General features: G+C 41.6%; 1 protein-coding gene across 1 annotated transcript; it reads left to right on the top strand.

The window, feature by feature from the left end:
- Positions 1-6151: 6151 nt before the first annotated feature.
- On the top strand, positions 6152-15461 carry LOC119797500 (NACHT, LRR and PYD domains-containing protein 3-like). The gene is made up of 7 exons (XM_038306587.1): positions 6152-6269; positions 6424-8221; positions 8302-8475; positions 9207-9380; positions 9452-9625; positions 9737-9783; positions 14839-15461. The coding sequence occupies exons 1-7, from the start codon at positions 6155-6157 to the stop codon at positions 15339-15341; spliced, it is 2985 nt and encodes a 994-aa protein (XP_038162515.1). The 5' UTR covers positions 6152-6154; the 3' UTR covers positions 15342-15461.
- The last annotated feature ends 347 nt before the right edge of the window (positions 15462-15808 follow it).

Genomic DNA, 15808 nt, shown 5'->3' with positions numbered 1-15808 from the left:
CTATGTTTTTCATGCTGACGTCATGACGACCAAGCCCTATAGAGGTCAGATTTGTCCAATTTGTCTTTTTGCCGGTTTTGGGGTCCAGTGTATCCTACTATATCCTACTATGTGAATAATTCCGTCTGAAATGAATGAAAACTGTTTTTTAAATGGTTATTGAGTCAGATATGTGGCGGATAATTTTTATTTTATTTAAAGGTTGTCCTTTTGTAATCTGCTGACATTTAAGCTCAGATTCTAATGTCTCTACAGTGTGGGGACTATAAATCTGTGACGACGGTACTGCTACTGAAGCTCCTCAGAAATAAAGTTAGCATTGAACAGTTGAGAGAAGTTCAGCATCTATGCCTTGTGTGTCAACTGTCACGGTTGCTAGGCAACAGAGTGTACGCTGAGTGAGGGGCAGTGACAGCCAGAGAGGGCTGGACCTGTTTGAATCCACAACCAAACTCTTCTTGTTTTCATGGACCTCCAAGGAACCGGTCTACCTGGACTGGCAGCCTCTGAAACCAAACATGCTGTAGTCATCAAACCCCGACTTTAAGGCCCACCAACTAAAAGTCTTAGATGTGTCTCTGCTTCACTGAGTCCAATGATTGCATTCCCTCCTCACCTGCCTCCAAGGCCTGGAGAGGTCTGGTACTTATTTATTCATTTAGGTCAGGTGTGTGGAAGAGTATCAGAAACTAGTTGGGGACGGTTCTGAGGTGCTGTTCCTGTACTTTGGTGTTTCCACAGAGGTCAGCAGGAGACTTCAGAGGGTCTGGAGGAACAGACTGATCAGCAGCTTCAAACAGATCTTGACTCCATCTTTCTGGTTTGTATGATTGTCGATTTTATCACGCTGCCTCACATTTATCTCAGTGACTGACGTTCATTGACATTTCACCATCAGCCTTTAAGGCTTTATGCTTGAAAAATTTTCATCTGCTGATATTCAGTCCGTCCATCATGAGAGTTAGAGGGACACAAATAAATCAGAACCAGAACTTTTCCTAATTTTTATAAAGATGATTATTTCCTAGATTGATGGTAATTTAATGGAAGGGTGATGTTATCATCTTGTATCCTAAATCTCATTTTTTGTAATAATCTCTTTAAAGGGATCATAGAATGCAAACCGAGTTTCCATTGTCATAGATGAGTAACGATAGTTCAGTGGGTGAAGTTCAAACCCCATCAACATATCCTTTCTCTGCAAATCTCACGATTCTAAACTTCCACCACACTGGCGTAACTTTCTGAATGACCGGTGTGGACATGTCCCCACCCACTTTAAAATGGGTGGGGACATGTCCCCACCAATAATTAGTCCATTTGTGTTGGGATCATTTACTTTAGCCAACAGCAGTAACCTCAGGACGCGTCCGGCTGGGTGTTCTGAGAGTTTTCCGTCAGCATTTCTGTCTCACTATCCCGCTGCCCCTGAGTCCCGCCTACTGAAATGACATCATTGGATCCTCTGTCCATGGCTCCACGTCTGTCACTTTATGATAGAACATGATTGGCTGTCGCTATTCAGCAGCTACTTCAGGTTTGATTTCCAATAAAAAATTTGTAGACGGGTTGGTTTAAAAAAAAAAGATGCCACCGAAAAAGTCGTCAGACATTCTGAGCTTTTTAAACAACAAAAAAAGAAACGGAGTGTAAGTAGCCTTGAAAATTAGTATTGTAATGCAATAAGTTTGACCAAAGTAGGTGTTTAAATAGTTTGTTCTTCGCTAGTTTAAAAAAAGCAAAACATCACGTTTTTTTTTATTACAGTTTTTTCCTGTTTTTATTTGTTATTAATGTTGCTGATGTTTCTGAGTCGTTACAAAAGAGCCACTTAAAGGAACCAGTCTTTCTGTACATAATATTTATATTTAGTTACTGTTGCATTCTCAGCATGAAAGCAATGAATAAATTAATCGCATTTAAATGTGTTTAAGCTTATTTTTAGCCCAGCACTGGAGCTGACGGCTCGGTTCTGCTGCACTGTAGTCGACCAAATTCCCGGGCAATTTTGAAATTCTGACACTTTTTTAGGTGTGAAAAGTAGGACATGTCCTGGAAAAAGAGGACGTCTGGTCCCCCTACCATATCAACAATCTGATGTTTCAGTGAAAGAGTGCTTGTTGCTATGATGCGTCTTTGCTCAGCAGTTTGGCTCGTTGTAAACCAACCAATCAGAGCACAGCATATCTAAATATTCATTCTCAAACCATAAAAGGAAGAAAAACCTGTGGTTTCATTCTAGGGCTCTTAACCAGGCTGCATTAGGGCTCATAGAACAGCTAATAGGACATTTTCAGCCCAACCAATGTTACACACCCTATTAGAGACCTGAAGGACCAGATACCCTATAGAATCATTCTATCACCCTATTAGAGACCTGAAGGACCAGATACCCTATAGAATCATTCTATCACCCTATTAGAGACCTGAAGGACCAGATACCCTATAGAATCATTCTATCACCCTATTAGAGACCTGAAGGACCAGATACCCTATAGAATCATTCTATCACCCTATTAGAGACCTGAAGGACCAGATACCCTATAGAATCATTCTATCACCCTATTAGAGACCTGAAGGACCAGATACCCTATAGAATCATTCTATCACCCTATTAGAGACCTGGAGGACCAGATGCCCTATAGAATCATTCTATCACCCTATTAGAGACCTGAAGGACCAGATACCCTATAGAATCATTCTATCACCCTATTAGAGACCTGAAGGACCAGATACCCTATAGAATCATTCTATCACCCTATTAGAGACCTGAAGGACCAGATACCCTATAGAATCATTCTATCACCCTATTAGAGACCTGAAGGACCAGATACCCTATAGAATCATTCTATCACCCTATTAGAGACCTGAAGGACCAGATACCCTATAGAATCATTCTATCACCCTATTAGAGACCTGAAGGACCAGATACCCTATAGAATCATTCTATCACCCTATTAGAGACCTGGAGGACCAGATGCCCTATAGAATCATTCTATCACCCTATTAGAGACCTGAAGGACCAGATACCCTATAGAATCATTCTATCACCCTATTAGAGACCTGAAGGACCAGATACCCTATAGAATCATTCTATCACCCTATTAGAGACCTGAAGGACCAGATGCCCTATAGAATCATTCTATCACCCTATCAGAGACCTGAAGGACCAGATACCCTATAGAATCATTCTATCACCCTATTAGAGACCTGAAGGACCAGATGCCCTATAGAATCATTCTATCACCCTATCAGAGACCTGAAGGACCAGATACCCTATAGAATCATTCTATCACCCTATTTAGAGACCTGGAGGACCAGATACCCTATAGAATCATTCTATCGCCCTATTAGAGACCTGAAGGACCAGATGCCCTATAGAATCATTCTATCACCCTATCAGAGACCTGAAGGACCAGATACCCGATAGAATCATTCTACAGTATCACTACTTAAGGTTCAGGTTGTGTTTTGTAACTCTGTGAATTACTAGAGTTACATTTCTTGAATCCTCTTATTTTAATTCGGTTGAAGGTTTTTTTTTCCCTCAAAAGTTCTGTCAGCTTACAATCCATGGGCTTAACCTTCAAATCCCTAGAAGGATCTGGAGCCATATTTCCTAAAAAAAACTTCTTACTCCTAAGTGCTGAGAAATGGCACTAAAGCTGCCAACCAATGATGAGACTGGGTTCAACTCCTGCATGAAGAGCTGATGAAGCACCAACTTCCAGTAGAGAAGCTCTTACTGCTGCAAGCTGCCAGCTAACGGGAGCTACCATTCTTCTCCGTCCCTACTTTGGGGCTATAGGTAGAGCTCTTGGCTTATAGGCCGGTGGGGCTTATATACAGTGAGGAAAATAAGTATTTGATCACCCTGCTGTTTTGCAAGTTCTCCCACTTAGAAATAATGGAGGGTCGAAATGTTCATCGTAGGTGCACCAATTAATTTGTATGATCCAGCTGCAAATCCAGCTGCAAATAAGTGTTTGAACACCTGTATATCAGCTAGAATCCAGACCCTCAAAGACCTGTTAGTCCGCCTTCAAAATGTCCACCTGCATTTATTATCCTAAATTAGATTATCCTGTTTGAGGTCATTGGCTGGATAAAGACACCTTTCCAGCCCGTAATCAGTAATGATCCAACTACTAACATGGCCAAGACCAAAGAGCTGTCCAAAGACACTAGACACAAAATTGAACACCCCCACAAGGCTGGAAGGGCTACCGGGAAATCACCAAGCAGCTTGGTGTGAAAAAGGTCCACTGTTGGAGCAATCAGTAGAAATGGAGGAAGCTAAACATGACCTTCCCTCAGTTAGTGCACTGAAGATGGTTGGAGGCTCGGTCTTCCAAAATGACAATGATGCAACGCACAGAGCCAGGATTAACCAAGGAGTGGCTCTGGAAGAAGTAGATCAAGGATCTGCCGCGGCCTAGCAAGTCTCCAGACCAGTCTGCAGATAGAGGGAGCTCAAACTCTGTGTTTCTGAGTGACAGCCCAGAAACCTGAGTGGAGGATCAATGTGGAGGAGTGGGCCAATATCCCTCCTGTAGTGTGTGCAAACCTGGTGAACATCTACAGGAAACCTTTGACCTCTATCATTGCAAACAAAGGCTTCTGTACCAAATATTCACATTGATTTATCAGGTGTTTAAATATTTATTTGCAGCTGTACAATACAAATAAATAGTTTTAAAAAATCATACATTGTGATTTCTGGGTAAATTTTTTAGATTGTTCCTCCTTGTGGACATGCACTTTCAGACCCCTCCATGATTTCTAAGTGGGAGAACTAGCAACGTAGGACGATGTTCAAATACTTATTTTTCTCACTGGATGTTTGTTTTAATTTTTTGTTTTTTCAAAAAAACTTAGATGCCCGGCTTATAGAGAGGTGCGCTCTACAGTCCGGAAAATATGGTAGTTAGATTACTTATTCAATGGAAAAGTAATGCCGTTATTAATGCCGTTATAGCTAGAAACCTTCCAAAGGTATCCTGATCAGATGCCTTGATAGCTAAACCAATTCACCAGACCCTGTTTGTCATGTTTGGTTTAAGGTTCCTAACCCACATGCAGAACACACGGAAACAGGAGAAAAATTCAACGGTTTATTAAAATGTTTCTGCACAGAGAATAAACCGATCCAGGGGGTTAATCAGAGCCGGGACTGGTCACGAGCGGGTTCACTGCAGATGTTAGCAGATGTCCAGAATAATTGGCAGGATGTGAGTGAGCAGGACTGTACCTGTTCTGCAGTTAGAGCTTAGCGGCAGAGGGGGGCGACCTTGAGGGTCCAGAGGCTGTCGGCAGGCTGAGGGCTTGGCGGAGGCAGAGCTTGGTTTGAGTGTTTGCAGATTTCAGGTTTGAGTTTCCCTTCTAGATTCTTCAGAGAGCGGGCAGGCAGGTCTTAGGGAGGCAAGGTTCTCCAGGGTTCTTCAGAGATCAGACAGGCAGATTTCCAACAGAGAAACTCTTCAGGGTTTTCTGGTTTTCTGGCAGGTTCAACCTAGGAGGCAGAGAGGAGAAAACGGTTCAGGTTCAGGTTTCAAGGGAGTCAGAGATTCAGACAGGCAGGTTGGCTCAGGCTTGCTAACCATAACTGGCAAACACTCTGGCACTGGAGAGACGTCCTCTGCCTCCTTAAGTATAGATCCCCTGATGAGCAGATGAGCGACAGGTGGTGCAATCAGCTCCGGCTCCAGGAGATCTAGTACGCCCTCTGGTGGAGAAAGTGGACAGACCTCCAGATCCCAACACTGTTTGCACTGGAGGGGCAATGGCTGCAGTCCAAGCTTGGCCTGGATGGTAAAACTCCATAACTTATCTCTAAGACTCAGTTTGGCCGAGAAACAGCAAAGAGCTTTTAGGACTTTGTAACTAAGACCTTAATCTTTCTGTCAGACTAAACATCTGTTCAGCGATAATATGGGTTAAACATGAAATGTTGCTTATTAGGAGTTTACAGAGTTTGTTGAGGAACATTCGTTAACCTGTTTGTCTGCACGCTGATGGTGGAATATACTCTCATCTTTAGCTTCTAGAGAAAAACATTGTCTCTTTTGTGAGGAAAGAGCTGAAGGCAGCGCTAAAGCTTCTGAGACCAAACTCATCCGACGGCCAAAAGAATCCAAGACAGGATGAAGAGTTAATGCAGGATGAGGATGATGGAGAAACCATTTGCAACAGAGAAGCGTTACTGAAGATCACAACATTTTTCCTGAAGAAAATGAAGCAAGAAAGGTTGGCTGACGATCTACAAAACAGTAAGACTGTTTAAATAAATATATGTTAAAACAAAAAGCGTAGACATTTCAGCTGTGATCATTTTAGACACATCTACATTTCCTCAAACACAGTCTTTTGCTTTTCTAGTGACCTTTTTGCTATAACTTGATTTGTTTGTGTTTTTTTATTAAGGATGCCTGGCTCCCATGTGTAAAGGTAAACTTAAATCTGGTCTGAAGAGGAGGTTCCAGTGTTTGTTTGAAGGAATTCCTAAAGCAGGAAGTCCAACCTTTCTGAACCAGATCTACACGGAGCTCTACATCACAGAGGGGGGGGCTGGAGAGGTCAATACTGAACATGAGGTCAGACAGATCGAAACAGCGTGTAGGAAACCACTCAGACCAGAAACAACAATCAGACACAAAGACATGTTTAAACCCCGACCCGGAAGAGACCAGCCAATCAGAACAGTCCTGACAAAGGGAGTGGCTGGCATTGGGAAAACAGTGTTAACACAGAAGTTCACTTTGGACTGGGTTGAATACAGAGTTCACCAGAACATCCACTTCATATTTCCATTCACCTTCAGAGAGCTGAATGTGCTGAAAGAGAAAAAGTTCAGTTTGGTGGAACTTGTTCATTTCTTCTTCACTGAAACCAAAGGAATCTGCAGCTTTGATCATTTCCAGGTTCTGTTCATCTTCGATGGTCTGGATGAGAGTCGACTTCCTCTGGACTTCACCAACAATGAGATCGTCACGGAAGTCACAGAGTCCACCTCGGTGGATGTTCTGCTGACGAACCTCATCAGGGGGAAACTGCTTCCCTCTGCTCTCCTCTGGATAACCACACGACCTGCAGCAGCCAATCAGATCCCTCCTCACTGTGTTGGCATGGTGACAGAAGTCAGAGGGTTCACCGACCCACAGAAGGAGGAGTACTTCAGGAAGAGATTCAAAGATGAAGAGCAGGCCAGCAGGATCATCTCCCACATGAAGACTTCTAGAAGCATCCGCATCATGTGCCACATCCCTGTGTTTTGCTGGATAGTTGCTACGGTTCTAGAAGATGCATTGGAAACCAGAGAGGGAGGAGAGCTGCCCAGCACCCTGACTGAGATGTACATCCACTTCCTGGTGGTTCAGACCAAAATGAAGAAGATCAAGTATGATGGAGGAGCTGAGACGGATCCCCTCTGGAGTCCAGAGAGCAGGAAGATGATCGAGTCTCTGGGAAAACTGGCTTTTGATCAGCTGCAGAAAGGAAACCTGATATTCTATGAATCAGACCTGACAGAGAGTGAAATTGACATGAGAGAAGCCTCGGTGTTCTCAGGAGTCTTAACGCAGATCTTTAAAGAGGAGTCAGGGCTGTACCAGGAGAAGGTGTTCTGCTTTGTCCATCTGAGTATTCAGGAGTTCATGGCTGCTCTTCATGTTCATCTGACCTTCATCAACTCTGGCATCAACCTCATGTCCAAGACGAGAAGAAAATCTCTGAGGGATACATTTTCAGGGGATAGACCTAAATCAGTGCTCTTCTACCAGGCTGCTGTGGACAAGGCCATTGATGATCCAAATGGAACACTGGACTTAGTGCTGCGCTTTCTGCTGGGACTTTCATTGCAAACCAACCAGACTTTCTTAGTAGATGCAATGACAAAGAAAGGGAGTAGCTCAAAGACAAATCAGGAAATAGTTGGTTACATAAAAAACAAGATCAATGGTAATCTGTCTGCAGAGAAAACCATCAATCTCTTCCACTGTCTGAATGAACTGAGGGATCGTTCTCTGGTGGAGAAACTTCAACAGACTCTGAGTTCAGAAAGTCTCTCCTCAGTTAAACTGACTCCTGCCCAGCTGTCAGCTTTGGCTTTCATTCTGTTGTCATCAGGAGAAGATCTAGATGTATTTGACTTGAAGAAATACTCTGTTTCTGAAGAAGGTCTTTCACGGCTCCTCCCAGTGATGCAAGCTTCCACCAAGGCTATGTGTGTAATGGTCGTAAATATTGAGTTCATTTTTCAATCGTTGCTTTGTTCATTTTCTGATCTGAGTGAATCCTCTACAGACTAAGTGGCTGTGACCTTTCAGAGAGAAGCTGTGAAGCTCTGTCCTCAGTTCTTTGCTCCAGGAACTCAGCTTTGAGAGAAATGGATCTGACTGGCAGCAACCTGCAGGCTTCAAGCCTTACCCTAATCTGTGCTGGACTCCAAAACCCACACTGCATAATGGAAGCGATCAGGTCTGGATTTAGTTTGTCTAAATAATATAAGTAATCATAGGTAACACTTTACTCCATAAGGTGTTTTTCAAGTGCTTCTAACGCTATGTTCACAACGCAAGCAGCAGAGGCAGCAGAAGTAGCTGGTTTCCATGCAGAGTCAATGGTTGATGCACATCAAGGTGCAGCAAAAGGTCGCGCAGCGCGTTTAGAGCAGCAGGAGCAGCGCCTCACAAGCTTCTGAGCATCTGACGTGATGCGCTTCAGAAGCAGCAGCTGCTGGAGTTGGAAAACTTGAACTTTTGCTGCTGGATGCGCCTCATCAACCAATGAGAGAAGCTGATCTGGGAGCTGGCAGGGAGTCAGACGCAGCGCTGCTGATGCAGAGCGCTATGATCACTCCTCTGAAACAGTTTATTAACGCCTAAATTAACTTCAAATGTAGAAAAACCTGGTGTTATTATTCTGGTGTCTGTAGTTTGGATTACATACATGAAAAACACCTTCCAGCCGCTGCGAACGCGTAGGGGAAAACTGCGAAGAGGCAGCGACGCGTCAGAACTAAACTTTTACAAGCTTCAAAAATGAAGCAGCACGCGAGTTTCTGCTGCTCCTGCTGCATGCGGTGTGAACGTAGCATTATAGCAGTACTGTCTATGGTTGAAGCCTCAGTGAGCAAAGTCCTCCAGATGATCATCTTTCAATTAGCAGAGAACTTAACGATATATTTTAACCATGGTTTTCATTTTCAGATTAAGTCACTGCAACCTCTCAGTGGAAAGCTGTAGAATATTGTCTTCAGTTCTCAGCTGCAAGTCTGCTTCTCTGAGACACTTGGACTTGACTAACAACGACTTGTGGAATTCAGGAGTGAAGGTGCTTTGTGATGAACTGAAAAGACCAGAATGTTTACTGGAAACTCTCAGGTAGAAAACATTAAAGATTGTATAAACGATTGCATCATTCTAACTGTATAAAAGGAATGTTTTCTGTGTAGTTTATCAGGTTGTCTGATCACAAGTGAAGGCTGCCTTTTCCTGAGTTCTGCTCTGAGCTCCAACCCCTTCCACCTCAAAGAGCTGGACCTAACTTACAACCATCCAAGAAAATCAGGGCAAAGGATCCTTTCTGATGGACTGAAAAATCCCCACTGGAAGCTCCAAAGTCTCCGGTACCAAGAAGCAGATAAACTCCACTTTGTCTGAGTATTTGGAGAATATCCTCACATGCATTGTTTATTCTGAGGAAAGGTTAGACAGCTAAAACTAAATATTTTCCGCAGGATGGACCATGAAGGACCTCACAGACTGAAACCTGGCCTAAAGAAGTGTGAGTATTTCTAGATTTATTTTACAGAAGGAACATCGACATTAAAGGAATAGTACACCCAAAACATGATTAGCCTTCATTTTCTACTCACCCCCATGCTGAACAACACTCTGGAGTACTTTTTTGATATCTCAAATGCATCTGGAGATCTGGGAGGCTTCTTGCTGTCTGCTGACATTCAAATAATGGAGGTCTATGGCGCCCGAGGCAGAAAGGTCCATAAAAGTCCACAAAAAACGTGTCAATATTCCTCCATACTGCTCGTCCAATGTATTCCAAGTGTCCTGAGTGGGTAGCGTCCATAATTTACTCGAAACGAAGTCATTTAGAATGTTTTTAGAGCATAAACAGTAGTGTATAGGATTTCCTAAAAGCGCGTTCACGAGTCTACGGTAACCGCGGCAGACCAAACCAGATGAAAGTGCGCATTATTGCGATGACAGCAAAACGTCTCCAAAATTGTCTTCAAACTTTGAAACAAAGTCCAGTGGATTGCTTTTTTTACTTTTCTGGAATTGATTACGGAGCAAATTTCTGACAAAAATCATCCCATGGTGAAAGAAGAAAGAAGGGAATACTGTTTCTCCTTTACAGTTAGCTCGGTCGAACCAATAGCCTTAACAGGATTCCAACTTCAGCCTCCTATAGACTGCTGAAAAAAATAAAGGGAACACTTAGATAACACATCCTAGATTTGAATGAAGGATTTTGTAGGAGCCATAAATAAAAGATGCTTTGGTGTTCTTCTGTCGTTTATAGCTGTTATGGGTTTTTGTTTGTTGGTTTGTTTGTAGTGGAATGGACCAATTAGATTTGGGAGGAGTTTTATAATTGGGCATATTACTCACCTGTGGGAGTGTCACTGGCAGAGAGTGGGTCGCTGTATTTTTTGTTGACCGCAATGCAAATCGCTGTAATCTACGTTTTGACCAGTTATATTTTGGATATGTGGTTTATGCCTGTGATGTGAAAAAAGTTCACATCAGCAACATATTGATTTCAGCTGATTCCTTTTTTTCGAACGAGCGCGTCAGACAAGGAACGGCCGACCTCAGCCTCTCAGCAGCGTTTTCCTTTACTGAAGTTGCTGCAATAGAAATATTGTCATTGAATACTTTGTTGTTTACAAAGTTGAATGAGCTGACAACAAAATCACACAAAAATCGTCGATGCAAACCAATGTAGACCTGGATTGGAGTTATACACAAAATTAAAGTGGAAAAACACTACAGGCTGATCCAACCTTGATGTAATGCCTTTAAATCAGGTCAAAATTAAAGCCTTATCTTTAATTTCCCCGAGTCCGTTTCATTAAATTCAATCGCCAATTAACCCACTTTTATCTTAGTATACTTCACAGAGACAATTGATGTGATGCTACCTGTTAATCAATCTCAGTGGCTCCTTAGTAACTGACCGATACCTTATCTCCATATTTCCCCAAGTGAAACTACTCAGTGTTAGTGGGAGACATGCAGTAAAAAGCAACATTAGCAGAAGAGGATGGAACAAAGTTAATTCTATTTCTAAAACTGAAAAGGAATCTTGGAAAATGTAAAAGATGAAAAGTCTGCTGCCAACAGTGTGAGCAGCTCAACACAGCAGTTATAATGTGTTGTATTTATGTTTGTATTTTAACTGGTGTGCCGTCTTGGCCAGGTCTCCCTCGAAAAAGAGATTTCAATCTCAAGGGACTTCCTGGTTAAATAAAGGTTAAATAAATAAATAAAATTATCGGAAACTTTTGGTTGTGCAGCCGTACTAAGGTAGCAACCAATTCTTCTGGGCTTTTTTTTTCTTAATTATGTTGTTTGCTTATGTTAAGCTTATGTTGCTTTTTCAATTATAAATGTTTGTCGTAATGAAGTACGTGCTGGTCAGTGTTGGGAAAGTTCTCTTTCTACGTGAACTAGTTCAAAGTTCAGTTCACACATTTTAAAATGGACTAGTTCAGTTCATAGTTCATAATTTAAAATTTTTAACTAAGTTCACAGTTCCAAAAAATGAACTAGTTCATAGTTCTTTTTTTTTCATATATTGCTCCATTACACCATAGCCTACTGTAGAACCACAGACAGCAATTATTTTATCAGTTGTAACTCTGAAACTGTGCGTCAGATTTCATCTTCATATCCAGTTTTGAATCCTTATCCAACCAGGGTTTACATTAGCATTGAGGGGACAGCATTTTGTTCTTCTTTACTAGTTAAAAAAACCTTGGCTTCTCAGAGGACCATGAGTCCCAGTTACAGGTTAAAATTAAACAAGTTTTCTTATTGAACAGATAGAATCAGACTGCAGAGCTTCTACAGATCTAGAAATGTTGTTTCTGGCATCATTATATTAGTAAAGAGGTTGATAAATCTTTTTAAACAGAGAGAAGCAGGGAGAGCTGCAGATTTAAAGGGGAAACTGATTTACTGGGAAATGCAACATGCTTTTGAATATATCTCTAAGTTTACAAGAAAAAATATGGTATGCTGTACTTCAAATGCAGCATATCCATATTGTTCTGGATGGAATTACAATTGTACTTTTAGGAATGCAATATATATTGAGTTTGGCATCAGAATTGGCTGTTATCCATTATTTTTTTATACATTAATGTTTTTGCACCAAAAGGCATCTCTATAATTATCTATAAATATAAATTTCAGTGTAATATGGTTCTCATGTGTTCTCGACAATAGAAAAGCATTCATGAAATATATATTTGAGCTCATTTTTGGAAAAATACAAAAACCTAATGAAAGTGCTTGGTTCTAGTAACTGTAGGTCCATCAGGCTCCACCCTAAGAGTGTCTCCACCAACTGTCATCACTAAGTTAGTCACTTCTACCAAAATATCAAACTGTCATGATTTTATCAAGAGCTCGGGCCCACATGCAGAGAGACCAATCCAGAGAGACCAGGGGAAGGTTTAACAGGTTTATTTAGGAGTTTGCGATGAATCCAGTGTTGCTCTGAACACTGCTCAACCGGAACTGAAAGGTGAGGGGAAGACACCGCGGCTAGTTCAGGCTCAGTAGGAACCTTGATTCTCGAACTTGAAGAGAAAAATTTGGTAGATAACTCAGGTTTCAAGGAAAATTGCTGACTCTTAGACTCCAGTCTGTGTGCCGAAGTTTGAGTGTTTGTTTGATTCGGTGGAGGGCGGACAGGGTTTACCCAGAATGCGGTTGTTACTTGCACAGGACGTAGTGGAGATAAATCCCTTACTCAGTGTGAAGCTCAAATGATCTCTTGAGGGAAAGTGGATTCAAACCTCCAGTTTGAATCCTCAACTCAGATTGAATCTCAGATGATCCTTCCCGGGAGAGAAGGTCCGAAACATCCAGTTTGCAGGATGACCTATTGCAGAGAGACAAAAAAACAAGATTAAAACTAAGTTTGACAAGAACTCAGTTTGACTCAGCAAAACTCAGCTTGGCTAGAGTACCTGAAACTGGCAAAACAAAAACTCAGGTTAGACTTTGCTAAACTAGGCATGGCTAGATTACCCCAAACTGGCAAACACTCTGGCCTTGAGGTAGTGGCAGTCAGCAGCTTAAGAGCGCTCCGTTCATAAGGTAACTCACAGCAGGTGTGTAGAGAGGCAGACCAGAACCAGGCGCCTCCTGGTGGAGGAAGGGAGACAAAGACAGAAAAAAACACAGACACAGACAGGAATCCTGACACAAGCAAAGTGAAAATCAGCTTTTTTGTACTTTAATCTAATGTTTTACCTTTTACATTAAATTACATTCTACACTTAGGGAGAAGAAAAAGAAGCTTTAAAATGCAGTTTTTTTAAGCTATTTATATATTATTTAAATGGGTCCAAGATTAAACCCAAGTTAATTTTGGACAAGTTCATCCTTTCAGTGACAAAGATGGAAAAACAAGAGGAAATAAGCAAGTACGCATATGCAACTTTTACACTAAATTGAATGAAACATGTGGTTAGAATTGATTTGGCAATTCATTGTTTATTGTGACAGTCCTACTAAAGACTTGATACTTGACCTAGACTTGCGCGAACTTGACTTGACTGACTTGTGAAAATGTCTGGATTCTATCTAGGTGCCGTCCAGGTTCTTTCATGGTTCTCTCAGGGTACTCCTCCACAGTCCAACTCAGGCTAGCTAGTTCCTATAATGCTCTAGTGATGCATGTGTGAGCTCTAAAACCTGACCAACACGTTATAAAATCCTCAGTAAGGTGTAGGTGCTCACACATTTTCTTTTCGTAGGAATTTTAGATAATTGGACAATATTAGATGTTTATAAGTAATAAAGTAATTTGAATACAGTTAATGTTTCTTAAGTGCATGTATAATAAAACTTACCTTGGAAGCCTATTGTATATTTTCCTGCACTAGGGATAGAATAAATTATAAGCAATTTGCTTGGAACTGGATCTAAAATGCAATTTGAAGCCTTAGATTAAGCTAATCATGTTGATAACTCGGGTCTCTTCTTTACTCCCAATGAGCCTCATCAGGTAGACCTGTTCTCAGTGTTAATCTGGCTAAAATTTATGTCCTTGTTGAACTGAAGTGATTTTTCTTGGTAATACCCAAATGTCCGTATGTGAGAAAGTTCTTTAAGTATGGATGGGATAGTTCCAAGGGACAGTGTGTGTGTATGGGGAGTTAGTCCCACTAAGCCTGACCCAGTCAGAGCTCCATCTCTCCATCTGAGGATAAATTTAAACCTTCTCCTCCAAGAGTCTCTGCTTCCTCCTAAACTCCACAAAAGGCTGTTCATGCTAGGCCTGCTTCTATTGGAGGTTTTTTCCCTGTAGAAGAGAGTTTTTCCTCTCCACCGTTGCTGTATACATGCTAGGTTTAAGGGATTGCTGCAGAGTCATTGACTGGATGCAATCTGCTGGCTTTCCTTAAACAGAAAAAAATCTTAATCTGATTGAACTGACCTCGAAGTTTCATGATTTTTAGGAATTGGAGCGACATACTGTATATAAAATGAATTGAACTGACACTGCATAGAGATAAATATTACTGTTTGATGCTATATGAACACCATTAACTAAACTAAAATCATCCTTCTGTTTTAGATGCCTGTAAAATGGAACTGGACCCAAACACGGCGCACAGACACCTAAAACTGTCTGACAACAGGAAAACGGTGACACACGTGACACACAAACTTTCTTATCCTGATCATAAAGACAGATTTTCTCTTTGCATTCAAGTTCTGTGCAGGAATGTTTTGAGCGGCCGTTGTTATTGGGAGGTTGAGTGGAGAGGAAAGGTTGAGATCTGTGTAGCTCATGGAGAACCGGTTTTGGACTGTGTGTTTGGAGCCACCAACCAGTCCTGGAGTCTGGAGTGCTCTGATGGGGGGTATGCTGTGTGGCACGCCAACAAGAAGATCCCAGTTTCCTCATGTGTCACTGCTTACAGAATAGCCGTGTATGTAGACTGTGAGGCTGGCCTTCTGTCCTTCTACAGGATCTGGAGTCACAATCTGAACCACCTCTACACCTTCAGGACTAGATTTTCTGCTCCCGTTTATCCTGGATTCCGGATCCAAACCGGGTTTGTGTCTTTATGTTGAGAATATGCTCATTGGCTGATTTGACCATGATCCATGATACACTGTTCAGTCCAGAACTGAGCAGAACTAGAACGATGATCTTCACAAATAGAATCAGTAAGACCGTGCAAAGGCCCGTCTTTTGTTAATGCTGAAGCTAAAAGCACAACAGTGACACTTTAACTCATTTCATGCCTAGTTGATTGCTTTTTTTTTTGTCTAATAATGCGTAGTTAAATACCTCCTTTACAACTGATGCTTTCCTGAATCATTTAATTGAGCACAATGACAGCAGTGTCTGGTGAACTTTAAAAGGAAAGAAAGTTCTCACACTGGTTCAGGTTTGCTGGCCCTGATGGTTCACTGATGGGATGAATGGATTAAAACCTTCTTAAACTGAAACTAATCTGTTTGAAAATGTACATTAAGTTAGCAGAAACACTTCAGTGTTTGCTTGTGTAAAACACTGTTGATCTCTGTCGATGATG

Source organism: Cyprinodon tularosa, unplaced genomic scaffold (genome assembly GCF_016077235.1).
Source record: "Cyprinodon tularosa strain WSP-4 unplaced genomic scaffold, ASM1607723v1 ctg586, whole genome shotgun sequence".
In the NCBI taxonomy this organism is placed as follows: domain Eukaryota; kingdom Metazoa; phylum Chordata; class Actinopteri; order Cyprinodontiformes; family Cyprinodontidae; genus Cyprinodon; species Cyprinodon tularosa.
The sequence above is the reverse complement of the archived record's forward strand: the minus strand, read 5'-3'. Positions and strand labels throughout refer to the sequence as shown.